Raw genomic sequence first — 14046 nt, 5'->3', positions numbered from 1 at the left:
TTCAAATTCAACCTTGAGATCTTCTCTTCAGAAACAGGTAAATGGACAGAATCGACTATAATGAGCACATGTAGCTTTCGTTTGGACAATCTGAATCGCAGCGGAGGCATTCCTTATAATGGAATGTTATATTGGTTGAATGCTGATTATCAAGATCCCTTCATTGTTGGGTTGGATCCCTACTATTACTCGAACAAAAACAACAATGATGAATGTCCTGGTTTTCATTTTATTGAATTGCCAGAAAGGGATGGAGAATTTCCCTTCTTAGGTGTCTGCGGAGGAGGACGTCTGCGAATTTGCCATTTCTTTACTGATCAATTACGTGTCCCGATTCCCTTCTCTCATGAAACTATTGACGTCCCTATGCCGTGTATGAGTGTGTGGGAATTGAAAGATGATGTTGATGACGATGTAGATGATTGGTATAACTTGACAGGCATCATTGACCTGAGCACAATGGTTTTCGGAAATCCATTAACTCGTGAATGGGGATTCTACTCGAAGACCCCTTTGCTTGACTCAATCATGGTGCTGGCTTTCGATCCAAATAATGAAGATATACTTTATCTAGAATTGTTTGACCACATTGTCGCATGCAATATTTCTGAAAGAGAGATAAAGGGAACTACATTAACCATTCCATATAGAAGTACGGTTCGTTTTGGGAGAGGCGTCTTCCCATTTGTGATCCCAAAGTGGCCAACACCCCCTCCCAGACTATGATTAGAATAAACTACTGCTTCAATGGACTTATATGTAATTGTGTATCCAGATCATTAGCTCAAAATAACCTAGTTCTGCTGGGGGAGTCTTTTTATGCAAAATAAATTCTTCCTTAGCCTGGACTTTAGTTACTGTGATTTTAGTCATTGTCCAATTTTATGCAATTTGATTTTAGTCATTAGCCTGAACACTAGTTACTGTGTCAGTTTAGCTATTGTGAGATGAGAACTTTGGAACTTAGCAACAGACAAGCATTGTTGATAAAAAAATTACACCTGAATTCTCAGCAACTAAATTTACAATTTGTTAGCCATTTGACACCTCTGCATCCGTATATGTTATAAATCACGGGACTTTTGATTTTACAGCTTCAAAGCATGGGATCAAAAATTAGACATACGTACGTACAATAAACTGATATGAAATTTTATCTATATCTATAGATATCATATATATAGCTAGTACATACCGAGTAGCTGAACTATGTACATTTTCCGTCACGTTGTTGTATCTTGTGTCATTGAAGTTTTAAAATTACTACTTAGATTAATCCCAAAAGATTAAAGCTAGATATCTCAAAAGTGCAGTAAGTATTGATTTTGATCAATGACAAGATTTAAGTTAAAGTTTTGAATCAATGGCGCTATCCCTAGAGCCTGCAAGTCAAGCTTTAAAGCTTCACACGGTGTATCAATGTTTTCTTCGAGTCTTATTTGGGTGATCAGTACTCTTTTAGCCATTTTCAGGTTGGATTGAGCTCCTCTACAATAACTATGTGTGAATTTCATAAAATCATGATCCTCTAACTAATCCTATGGTTTTTTTTTTCCTCCAATTTGGTAGATAACGGAGTTTGACATTGGTTTGAGAAGGAAAAACCCAAAACATGAAACAAGCTGATGTGGCGGCGATCTGACCATTAGAATATTTCAATTATGAAGTTCATAACTTCACAGATATAATCAATGCAGAGGAGCTCGATCCTTTCAGGCTACCTGATAATATTGTCACTCTCTTAATTAAGAGAGGGTACACTGTACCAACAGAAATAGACATTGATAAAAGTTTGAAAAGAAACAAATTATTACGTGGTGTATGTCAAGAGACTCTGCATACTTTATTTATTTTTTGTTTTTTGAAAAAATTTGGAGCTTGTGCCCGGCCTATTCTATAGTTTTGTTTCCTAATCAGGGTAGAATATGGATTTAATTTCCTTGAATCGGTCGGATTCCCTCTTGGTTGATTCCTACCTAATACTTATTTGACATGTGTTTCGATGAACACATTATATATAGTATACTCTGTTTCAGTCAATGTCCATTACATACTCTGTCGGCATCAGTTTCTTTTCCCCAAGTTTCTACGGCTATCATGATATCTTGTCATACTGCTGCCACAGAAAGATTGCTTCCGCCCTCTAAGTCTCAGTCCCACTTCAAAAGATTAAAAAGATCGCCGGACACACCATGCCAAAGCTTGTCAAAGACTGATATTCATGATCTCCCCGACTCTGTTTTGGTTGAAATCCTCTGTCGACTTCCTCACAACAAATTTGTTTTTCAGTGCCAATGTGTGTGCAAACGTTGGTTCTCTCTCATCTCCGATGAAAAGTTCCACTGCCGTTTTCTATGGCTCCAAAGTCATAACCCAAAATCAACTCCGACGGAAAGTACTCTCATCTTCAGGGATGCAAAGAGCAAGAGGAAATATTTTATATTGCCGGAGTTCGAGCTTCCGATGTTCAGAACACGCGACTTCTCTTTGCCTCGTTTCGGAGCTACAGACTACATAGAAACAAGTGATGATGGGCCGATTGTGGTAGGGGCATGCAATGACTTAGTTTTGTGTTGCGGAGATATAAGTTATCAATGTGATTACTACATCTGCAATCCATACACCAAGCAATATGTTCGTCTTCCTCCCACCCCTCGGTGCTACAGAGAAGTAAGAGTGGGATTCATCTGCGATCAGTATTACAAGGAAGATGTTGATGATCAGAAAAAAGAAGGTATTACCAGTAGTGGTATCATCCAGGTTGATGTTGATTTTAGATACGCCATAGTGCGAATATGTCCTCGCTCCCCATTCAAATTCAACATTGAGATCTTCTCTTCTGAGACTGGTAAATGGACAGAATCGGTTATACAGAGCCCACAAGATGGCTTCTTGTTGGATAGTTTGGAAGATAATGGAGGCATTGAGCTCATAATGGAATCTTGTATTGGTGGAGTGTTGATGACCACTTTATTATTGGGTTGGATCCCTACTCCAAAAATCACGAATGCCCTTGTTTTCGTTTGATTAATGTGCCTGAAGAAATAAATGGTGAAACATTTGCCTTCTTACGTGGGTGCCGAGGAGGACGGCTACGAATCTGCAATTTCTTTTCTCACTTTCCTCCCTTCCCTCATATCCTTGATGTCCCCGTTGTCCCCATTCCCATGCACCCTTCTGAAATGCCTGATACCTCCCTTCCCGGTATGAGTGTTTGGGAGTTGAAAGATGATGGTGATAATGATGCAGAGGGAGGTGGCGAATGGTGCAACTTGACAGGCATTATTTCCCTCAGCACAATGGTTTTCGAAAGTCCATTAATTCGTCGATGGCAACGTCCCGGATATCACATACTGACTCCAATTACAGTGCTAGCTTTCGATCCAAATAATGATGATATTTTGTATCTAGAATTATTTGGCCGCATTATTGTCACGTGTAACATTCGTGATAAAAGGTTAAAGGAGGCTACATTAATCAGTCCATATGAAAGTCTCGTTGATTTTGGGCGAGGCGCCTTCCCATTTGTACTCCCAAGGTGGCCAACACCCCTTCCTAAATCTAGAAGTTATCCACAGACTATTGGTTGAACTTATATGTATACAAATCATTATCTCAAACTAACAAGAAAATATTTGCTATTGGTTGTGTTTCAACAAGTGAACCTCATGCTGCATTGCTGTCGTTAGTAATTGTCTCATTGTATCTGTTTCGAACTTTCGATTTGATATACAAGCTTTAATCTTGCTATTTTGTGATCTCTCTAGTTGCATGGGTCCCACAAAATGTATGTACACATGCATGTCTCGTGAGTCACCAAAATCAAATAGGCTTCGTGAATAACACATGAAGGCGCTACTAGAAAATATAACCAATAGAGGCAGAAAAGAATTTGGGTGAATTACTATTATTGCATACAAAATCAAGGTGGTGCCTTCAAGCTAGATGGTGATGGGTGTGCGCGAGGTACTGCTGGAGAGTTTCTGGGTGCGCTATATCATGTATGTTCACTTTGAGCCTTCCTCTCTGATGCCCCGGAAATTTGTATTTATTTTCCGAGGATTTTCCGGAATTTAATTGGTGGTTATTGGACTGTTTCGTGGCTCGTGGATGGAGCGGAAGTGTTTCGGACGAATTGTTATTCGAAAAGTATGGTTTTAGGGGGGTGCGAAGGTTGACTTTTTATACGTTGGGATTCTCCAAAAACTTCCTTCATGAAAGTCGTAGAGCGCATCGATACGAGTTCGTGGACATGCGGAACGCGGAAATCGGAGTTCGTATGAAGAAGTTATGGCCATCGGAAAAAGTTTCCATTTTGGTATATATGGGATTTTTCCGGAAAAATATCAGAAAAATCTGAGTTTCCATTTTGGGAAATATTTTCTCTCTCTTTGGTCCCGAGCCCGGTTTCGCCTCTCCACTTCGCCGGCGTCGTTCTCCCTCATCCGGCTGCCTCTGGACGCAATTCAAAGTGGTTTCTCTTCGCCTCATCCTCCTCTACATGTCTGTAGAAGCCATAGAACGTGGGTCGAGCTGTGGTGGGCGCTGCAAGGCCGAGAAGAAGCTGTGGTGGAGCTGAAATCGCCTTGATCGGAGTCGGCGATTCCAGCGACCTTTGCCGGTGATTCTTGGGGGCTTTTGTAGCCCAAAGGACGTATAAGCTTTCTCCTATGGTGGCTTGCATCGATTCAACTTGTGGAGATCAAATTTTGGAGTTTGGGATTCTAGGGTTCATCGTAATTCAAAGCTTTCGAGGCATGTGTTGAGCGGATTGCAGCGATTTGTGCTTGTCTTGGTTAGCGTGTGAAGACGCAGGGGGATTTAGAGGTGAGTAAATCTCACGATATTCGTTATGAGCCTAATTACCATATTGTCTTGGAGTTATGGGATTAACTATGACTATAGTGGTATTGGTGGCATTCTTGAGTGGATGACTACGTGTGTGTGTGTGTGTGTGTGTGTATGTATTGGTGGTTTCGTTGTGATGTGAACAATATTTGAAATGAGTTCATTATTGCTCGAGAATGGTGAAATTGTGTATTGAGTTGTGATTGTAGAATATCATGTGTTGAGATACCATGGGTCTAATATGACCGTCTTAATTGAGATTTAAGATATGGTAAAGCTTGTGTAGGAATATCTGTGTGATGAATCGATGACATCAGTATGATGAATCTTTGTGATGATTGTCATGTAAAGCTTGTGTAGGAATATATGTGTAATGAATCGATGACATCAGTATGATGAATCTTTGTGATAATTGTCATGTAAAGCTTGCGTAGGAATATCTGTGTGATGAATCGATATCAGTGAATCTTTGTGATGATTTCTATCTGTGTGATGACCGGTGAAATCTGTGTGATGAGTTGGACGATTTCTATCTGTGTGATGACTGGTGGAATATGTGTGATGAGTTGGACGATTTCTATCTGTGTGATGACCAGTGATATCTGTGTGATGATCAGTTGGATGATTGCTATCTGTGTGATGACCGGTGGAATCTGTGTGATGAGTTGGACGATTTTTATCTGTGTGATGACCGGTGATATCTGTGTGATGATCAGTTGGATGATTGCCATCTGTGTGATGACCGGTGAAATCTGTGTGATGACTGTTCGGTAGCGAAGTTGAATTGTTATTAAGTTAACAAAGATCGAGAGGACTGCTGTGATGGTCGGAGCTACCTATGGATGTCAGAGTGTGGGGTTATGATGATTACTATGACTTAAATTGCTTGTCTTAATGTGACCTCCTGAACTAAATCTATACGCAGGGGTTACTATGAATTGTTTTGTTTGTTTTGAATTGTGATTGCCTTGTTTTCTTCTTGATTTTATTCATTGATGGTTTGATTGATCTTAAAGGCCATAGTGGTGACGATTGTGCTCTGTGTGAGGATAGGAAGGTGATTCATTGATTTTTCATCTTCGATGTCATTTTGATGACAAAGGCTTCCGGTGGGAAGGAAATGAGTGTGATCTTTGTGACTCGCCGTTGTGCGTCAAAAGAGTTCCAAACATTACTTGAGGAGGTTTTGTTTGACTAGAATTTGTGTAATTGAATGCTAGGTTGAGAATCTGAGCATGTGGTTTTAGTCACGAGTTGACCTACGTAAGCATGTTGTGGAAGATTATGAAACAGATGGTTGTAGTTATGAGTTATGTGCTTATCGTTGTTTAGGTTGAGATGACTTAAGAATATGTTTCTGTTTTGTGGTTTTGAGTTTACTCATACAGGCTTGCAAAAGCTTACCGGGTTTGTTGTGTGGCAACCCGGTGCACCATTCAATCTGTGTAGGGGTTAATCCTGCAGGTCAGGATAATCGTGGCTGATGTTGAGGTAGCGTCATTTGCAGCTTTACGGTAGGAAGCCATTTTTGTGACTTTACCGTTATAAAGACTTCCGCTTGTAGTGAGCTCTGATGAGCATTTACGTTTTATTTTGTTGTTGACAATTTAATTCGTAAGTTTATGTAATATATGACTCTGTCGAGCGGGTGGTCAATATTGACATAGTGGGTTCAGGGCATCAATATGTATGTAGTTTAAAGGGAAAAAGTTTTCCATGTATTTGATATTGATGACTGAACAATCACGCATGTATAATTATGAGATTGTATATCGATTTTTATTTGTGTTAAAAATCAGGGGCGTGACATCCTCTAAGTGGACAAACCCACTTTGCATGATTTAGACAAAAAGAGATAAGGGAAAAGGAGGAGAATGTTACCTTGATTGTTGATTATGTCAGTTACACTGAAAGTTGTTGGTTGGTTGACTTGAACTAAATTGAATTTAATTTTTCGGTGCCACTTTGGCTGCCCCTATAATTATTAATGAATGGAGAAGAGAGATTCAAAATTGAAATTTCGAATATAGCAATTGTCAAGTATTATTGGCTCAAAAGAAAAGGGTCTTTCTAGATGTACCCAGCAAATTTCTATTTAGACCCGGCAAGTAAAAATTATTTCTATATTTCCAATTTTACCCCTATTGTTGGAAAAATGTTCAGCCAGCAGTCCTCACCTGAGTCGCCTCCCTTCTTCTCAGATTTTGCGACATATACTGATCATATTCGCACACGTTTAGAGAAATCTTTAATCTTCAATAGTTCAACTATAGACCACCCTTCTTCTTCTTCAACAACCAAACCCCCCTCCTCTCCGACTTAATGCCTTCCACATACTTCATGTATAGGTCGACATACGGCAACTGGGAAACGCTCGCAAATAAGCCTCTGGTATGAGAATATTGCACCTGTTAGGGAGTCGATTTAAACCCCAAATTGCAAACGAAAAAGAATTCATCGTACTTGCCATGTAACTGTTTGTGTTGTTTGATATGTATGTAATTTATGTTTGTAATGTAACTGTTTGTGTTGTTTGATATGTGTGCGAAAGTGGAAAAATGTAATGCATGACTTGAGTTGATGTAATGATATTGAGGGTTTGGGTTGTTCGGTGTTTCAATTCGTTCTTTGTTGTGTGTGATTAGGCTTTCGTTCTCAGTTAAGCATGAAGTTTGGGTTTAAAAATGCTACTCAGCAATAGTTGGAACTAAATTTTCAAGTGCAGGCAGCTGCTTAAACTTATAAAGTATAATGACTCATAATTCTTATCTCAGCTTTCTCACAAATGAAGTAAGGGTGCGCGGGAAGGCTACCTCCATTTTTTGATCGATTTCTCTCTTTAGTCAAAGGATTGGCGCAGGAATGGTGGTCAGGTTTCGATGGATGGATAACTTGTTAGTGTCTTGTTTCTTTAGACAAGAAAATCGATTGTCACCGAGTAAAGCTCGACAAAATATTGTACTGTGAAGGAGGTGATGAGTGTGAGAGAGGAGAGAGAACGTAGAGGGAGAGGGAGGGAGGGAGGGAGGGGGAGAGAGAGAGAAGGCAATGAAAAGTTGAAAACGAAAGGGTAACGAGTGTGAGAGAGGAGAGAGAACGTAGAGGGAGAGGGAGGGAGAGAGAGAGTTATCAGAGACGGTCGGCGTACTGGTGCTGGGTTCAAAGAAGGGTAAAATTGGACATTACTGAGCAATTGTTTTGTAGCTGGGTCTATTAAGAAATTTGCTGGGTACATTTAGAAATACCCAAAGAAAAATAAACTCAACAAGTAAAACTCCAAGAAAATGGTTCTTGTGAAGTTCGGGTAATAAAACTTGACCCAGATAGAAAACCCGTCCAAGTCTTTGAAATAAAAAGCCCACAGGGTGCCCGACCCAATCCTTACCACTCATCACCTCCGACCTCCGCCTCTGTAATCCCACCTCTAGTGGAACTCTGCAAGGTAAACCCCCTCTCTCTCTCTCTGTCTCCAAATTCTAACATTTTATTTTGTTTCTCTGAGTTAAAAGTTTAATTCTTGGAGTGACTATCATGCTTGAATGATAAATTCTGCCTTCGTTTTGTTGTATGAATTAGATTCGGCTGCTTCAATGTATTGAGGCTTACGCGTTCCCTGATTGCCTTAGACTTTGAAAGCATTGGTTTTAGTCTGTACCTGTTATCCTATAGCTGTTTATGAATCAGTTCGCTGCGAATTTATGATATTGTTGGTCTTGGATGATGTTTTATTTGTGTCCTGCTTTGAGATGGTATTTGTGAGTAATCTAATGGTGATGACAGTATTGGCAAAACAGGTTTTGCGTGTCGCCTATTTTTAGCCAGTGTATGCTTTTCTTCATTTCTTGTTCTTTTTGGGATCTCCAAGAGGATTCATTTGCCTATACATCTTAATGGATAAAGAGGACAATGCTGCTGGTGATAATGAAGAGGCTTCACAGTATGCTCTCGCTGTGGGTCTTGAGGATGACATGATGGAAGATGATAACGAAGAGGATGAAGAAGACATTGAGGATGATGAACAAGATGGGGAAGTGGAAGAGGACGACAATGAGGATGAGGAAGAGACTACTCTCACTTTCAAAGATGGGGTTAATCCTTTGGATCTCGTGGAAGATGGTGCTTTTACTGACCAACTTTATCAGAAATTTGTGGGAATGGATTATGAGGCTCTAGCTGAGAAAAAGCGAAAAGCACTTGTTGATAACCGGCCTGGAGGTTCGGTAAAGAAGGTCAGGCAGGATGATCTTTCTGGAGCAAGCATGGAGGAAATTATGGAGGCCATGAATTATGGTATGCAAAGGAGATCAAGGAAGCGTAAGAAAAAAGGGAGGCGGAAAGGATCAAGAAACAAGCTTACCCCTGAAATTACTCGAATGCTTGGTGATGCTACTTATCATTATGCTCTAGGCAGTTATGAAGAGGCCATACCCATCTTGTCTGAAGTTATTATGAAAGCACCACATTTGCCTGATGCATATCACACGCTGGGACTTGTCCATCACGCTCTTGGTAATGAAATGAAAGCCTTGAATTTCTACACAATTGCTGCACATTTAGCACCAAGAGATTCATCTCTATGGGAACTGCTTTTTGACTGGTTCAATACACGAGGTAAAACTCCTAGAGCTATTTATTGCCTTTCAAGAGCAATCACAGCGGATCCTAAGAATATAAATCTGAAATATTGCCGTGCTTCTCTCTATGTTAAGGTTGGAGATTACCGAAGAGCTGCCACATCGTATGAACAAATAGTACAAACTTGTCCTGATGATGTTGAAGCACTCAAGACAGGGGCAAATATGTACAAACTATGTGGTCAGCTTGAGCGTTCTGTTCATATTCTGGGGGAATATCTCAAAGGTCATCCAACTGAGCCTGATTTGAGCGTCATTGATCTGTTAGCTTCCATGCTTATGCAAAATAATGCACACAGTGATGCTCTTCAGCATATTGAGCATGCACGGTTAGTATCTTGTTCTCAAAAAGAGCTGCCTTTGGAAATGAAAGTTAAAGAAGGAATCTGCCATGCTCACCTTGGAAATATGGAGAAGGCAGAAATGCTCTTTAATGTTCTTGAACAGAAAAGTGCAGATCATGCTGAGTTAATTACTAAAGTTGCAGATTCATTCATGAGTCTTGAGCAGTATAGTTCTGCATTGAAGTATTATTTGATGCTGAAAGGAACCGCAGAATCTAATAATGGCTTTTTGCATATAAAAATGGCTCGATGCTATTTGTCCTTAAATGACAGAGCACAAGCAATTTTGTGCTTCTACAAAGCTCTGAAGACACTCGAAAACAATATTGATGCCCGATTGACATTGGCTTCTCTTCTTCTTGAAGAAGCCAGAGAAGAGGATGCCATTTCGCTGCTATCTCCTCCCAACAATCTTGATTGTTCTGACCTCCAAACTGATAAATCAGAACCATGGTGGTGCAATGGAAAGGTGAAACTGAAGCTTTGCCATATTTACAGAGCTAAAGGGATGCCTAAGGAATTTGTGGATACAATCTATCCTCTTGTGCGTGAGGCATTATGTATCGAATCACTTCAGCAAAAGGTGAAAGTGAAAAAGAGGCTCACAAAAAGTGTGCTGCTAGAAAGAGTTAAAGTTCTGAATAACCACCAAACGGATAACCTACTTTGTGGCTCTATATCAGTAACTCCGGCATCAGATATGAGCAGAGCTAACAGAGCGAAGAAGCTGCTCGAGAAGAAGGCAAAAGTTAAGGAAGAAAAGAGAGCAAAGGCAATGGCTGCTGGAGCTGACTGGCAAAGTGATGATTCAGATGAAGATCCTCCAGAGGAAATACATAAAGAATCTCCCCTCCCGGATCTTCTCAAGGATAAAGAGAATTATGACCTCATAATAGATTTGTGCAAATCACTGGCTTCCTTGCATAGATATTGCGAAGCATTGGAGATTATAAATCTTGCTTTGAAGGTGACTCGCAACATATCTTCTGTTGCTGAGGAACTCCGGTCTCTTGGAGCGCAAATAGCATACAACACTCCCGATCCTGAGCATGGGCTTGACTGTGTAAAATACATTGCAGACCAGCATCCATACAGCTATGCTGCCTGGAATTGCTATTACAAAGTCATTACCAGATTTGATGACTGGTATGCAAGGCATTTTAAGTTTCTACGTGGTAAGCGGGACAAACTCAAAGACTGTGCAGCTCCCATGATCATTTCAGGGCATCACTTGACAAGAAAAAGCCGTCATCAAGATGCTGCCAGAGAATACCTTGAAGCTTATAAGTTGTTGCCCGAGAATGCCTTGATTAATCTATGTGTTGGTACCGCCTTAATCAACTTAGCACTTGGACTCAGACTTCAGAACAGGCACCAGTCTGTTGCACAGGGTTTAGCATTCCTCTACAACAACCTGCGTCTTTGTGAAAACAGCCAGGAGGCTTTGTACAACCTAGCCAGGGCCTTCCACCACATTGGCCTTGTGACTCTGGCAGCTGTGTATTATCAACATGTTCTAGCAATTCATCAGAAGGATTCCCCTCTCCCTAAACTTCCTCATGAGAACCCGGAATCTGCTGAGAATCTATTACCGGGTTACTGTGACCTTCGGAGAGAAGCAGCTTTCAATTTGCATCTTATCTACAAAAAGAGTGGAGCAGTGGATCTTGCTCGAATGGTCCTTAGAGATCACTGCACCTTTTGAGTATGCAACTTCTAGAAAATTATAGTCCAGTTACCTTCTTTGAAATCTTTATATCAAGATGCTTGATTTTTTTAATTTAAGACTGAAGAATCCGTTGGTTTGTTGCAGAAGATAAAGGATCCTCTTCTCAGATAGTATAACTGTATTGAATGAGAGGTGGCTTCCCGCTCCATTCTCTGGTTGGCTTGAAAATACTGATTACCATTCCATGAGAATATAGGTTGGTGATTTGTCAAAAGTTCACCAACATAGCCTAAACCAGCTGAAGAAAGCGAGGAAAATGCTACAGGGGAAGGTATGTGACTGTAGCAACTTTCCCATTGGATGATTGGAAGTGCAATGCAGAATTTATCAGTTTGAGCACAGGGTGTGTTGGATGAACTATTCCATAACCGATCACTGTAATTATTCATGTGCAAAGCCACATCAACTGCTATCTGTGGTTAAAAATTGGTAATCTGTGTATAATTTTCCGTATTGAAACAGTACCACTGTAATGGCTGTGATTTTAGTAAAATTATATCCATTGGAAATGTCACCTCTCTTCCTTTACATGTAGTATTAGTTTCTGGGAAGAATAAGCAATCACTCTCTCTTCTTTAGCAGAAGAACAGAGATAAAGCCACAATCACTCCCTAGCTCAATAAACTCAACTTTTCCTTTAATTTGTAGTCCTAGAAATCCTTCTAACCAAGATGTTATGATTTAACAAATTAAATAACAGATAAATCCTTGTGACATTAGATTTTACATGCTTTTGGAGTTTTGGTGCTGAGCAAATAAACCAGCTAATTACTCCCACAACCCTTCTGTGCGCTGATCACATATTACTTCCTCTAACTGCCCAAGATCCAAATTGATAGATGCAGCTCTTTCAATCCTGAGCAATCTCTCATGTCGACATTTCTTAAACGGCTCATCTCACTGATGTACTCAGGCAGCTCCTCAATGCTGATGCAATAAGATATGTCAAGGAAGTTTAACTTTTTGAGGTTTCCAATTGAGCCCGGCAACTCGAACAAGCTTCTACAGAACCTTAACCTCAATACTTCTAGATTCGCCAAATTTCGGATCCCTTGAGTCAAAAACAAAAGCAAGTCACAATTGGTGATACGAGCACCGTTAGATGAATCAAATCAGAGAGCTCAGCAGGCAATTCCCACAAATTTGGGCAATTGTCAATGTTCATATATTTCCTCTAGATTAGGAAACACATCCGATATTTTGATGGGACCATTGCTGAATGCTTGACCAATGTCGCACATGCGTAGAGGGATTCGGCTCCTCTAAAGTGAGGAGGGTGTGAATTTACTTCAATTTCATAAAATCTAGACTCTCGGTCTAATCTAAGGGTCTTGATAAATGATACATCACTCTTCCACCAATTTTTATTTTTTGTGTGTAACTCTCAGTTAACTTGCCGTTAACTTTACAAAAAACAAAAAAGTTGGAGATTTCTCCTCTGCGTTGAGTTCCTTCTTTGTTCATGATTTATAGAATTTCTCTTTGTTTCTATGGCTGCACACTAACCATGGAATAACTCCTTGCACTTGTTTTAAAAGGGTCTTCTCATTTCTATTTCTCCCCATCCCCCTTTCTCTATTCCCCAACTCTATTTATTTACCGTTTCGGCTTCATTCCTGAAATTCCAGGCCCTTATATCCCCCTTCTCGTTTTCTCTGAATTTAACGAACCCTATGGTTTCCGTGAGCAGAGTGAGTGAGCCAGTTGTATTGTACCTTTTGATTTCATGGAGGCTACGGCCGCCGCGCGAGGTGGTTTGATGTCGTTGATGACGCAAGCTCAGACGCACAAGTAGTGGCGCGCTGTGTGGAAACAAACTTATTGACTTGTGATTCAATTTCGTATAAATTGCAGCAACGGATTGAATGGTTAAACAATAGCTTTATCAATCGAAAATTCTGTATTCTGTTAAACAAAGCAACGATGAAGACTCTTGAAACTTCTTGGCTTCCCAGTAGTACAACAATCGGAGGCCTCATTTTTGTCGCGTTCACAATTAAACATGATAGAATATGACAAAATCGATTATGTATTTCCCCATTTCTTGGTTAAGACTTCAGAGGAGAGAGTACCAAAGAAACAATCATTGCAAAATATATTGTGGAATAAAGAATGAGGCCAGGCAAATTGGCAAAAGACTTGCGATTCCAATAACAGAGCATGTAAACAACCACCATATATACATATATATACATGTATACCTGCATAACATACATACCTTTTGACGTGGTTAAATATAAGAACCGCACTTTGACCTTTGAAGAGAAGTGGCATCATTTCAATTTGCATCTTGTCTAAAGAGAGAGGAGCTAGCTAGCAGCGAATCTTGCCCGAAATGCCCTTAGAGAAGCTTTCTGAGATGCAATGACTAGTTTTTTTATAAAGTAGGTGCGTGATTTCTTGAATTAGTACAAAGAATGCTTAATTTATTGTTTTGGTTTGTTTGCAGAAGATCGACTGTGATCCTTTTCTCAGATAATGTAACTGTACT

The 14046-nt window shown here is 40.1% G+C and overlaps 2 protein-coding genes across 4 annotated transcripts; both read left to right on the top strand.

Annotated features, from left to right (window-relative positions):
* The first annotated feature begins 2097 nt into the window (after positions 1–2097).
* On the top strand, positions 2098–3027 carry LOC133731510 (uncharacterized). Its single transcript, XM_062158876.1, has one exon. The coding sequence runs from the start codon at positions 2098–2100 to the stop codon at positions 3025–3027; it is 930 nt and encodes a 309-aa protein (XP_062014860.1).
* A 5172-nt stretch (positions 3028–8199) lies between these two features.
* On the top strand, positions 8200–12064 carry LOC133725675 (transcription factor tau subunit sfc4). Of its 3 annotated transcripts, none has more exons than XM_062153022.1 (3): positions 8200–8290; positions 8643–11531; positions 11640–12064. In XM_062153022.1, exon 2 carries the CDS (start codon positions 8739–8741, stop codon positions 11529–11531), a length of 2793 nt encoding a protein of 930 aa, XP_062009006.1. In that variant the 5' UTR covers positions 8200–8290; positions 8643–8738; the 3' UTR covers positions 11640–12064. The 3 variants fall into 3 exon arrangements, with proteins under 3 accessions (XP_062009006.1, XP_062009008.1, XP_062009007.1); XM_062153023.1 differs by having other exon boundaries at positions 8227–8290; positions 8629–11531; XM_062153024.1 differs by having other exon boundaries at positions 8643–12064.
* Positions 12065–14046: the final 1982 nt, after the last annotated feature.

This window comes from Rosa rugosa, chromosome 1, assembly GCF_958449725.1.
Source record: "Rosa rugosa chromosome 1, drRosRugo1.1, whole genome shotgun sequence".
Classification (NCBI taxonomy): domain Eukaryota; kingdom Viridiplantae; phylum Streptophyta; class Magnoliopsida; order Rosales; family Rosaceae; genus Rosa; species Rosa rugosa.
Note: the sequence above shows the minus strand (reverse complement) of the source record. Positions and strands in the feature narration are given on the sequence as shown.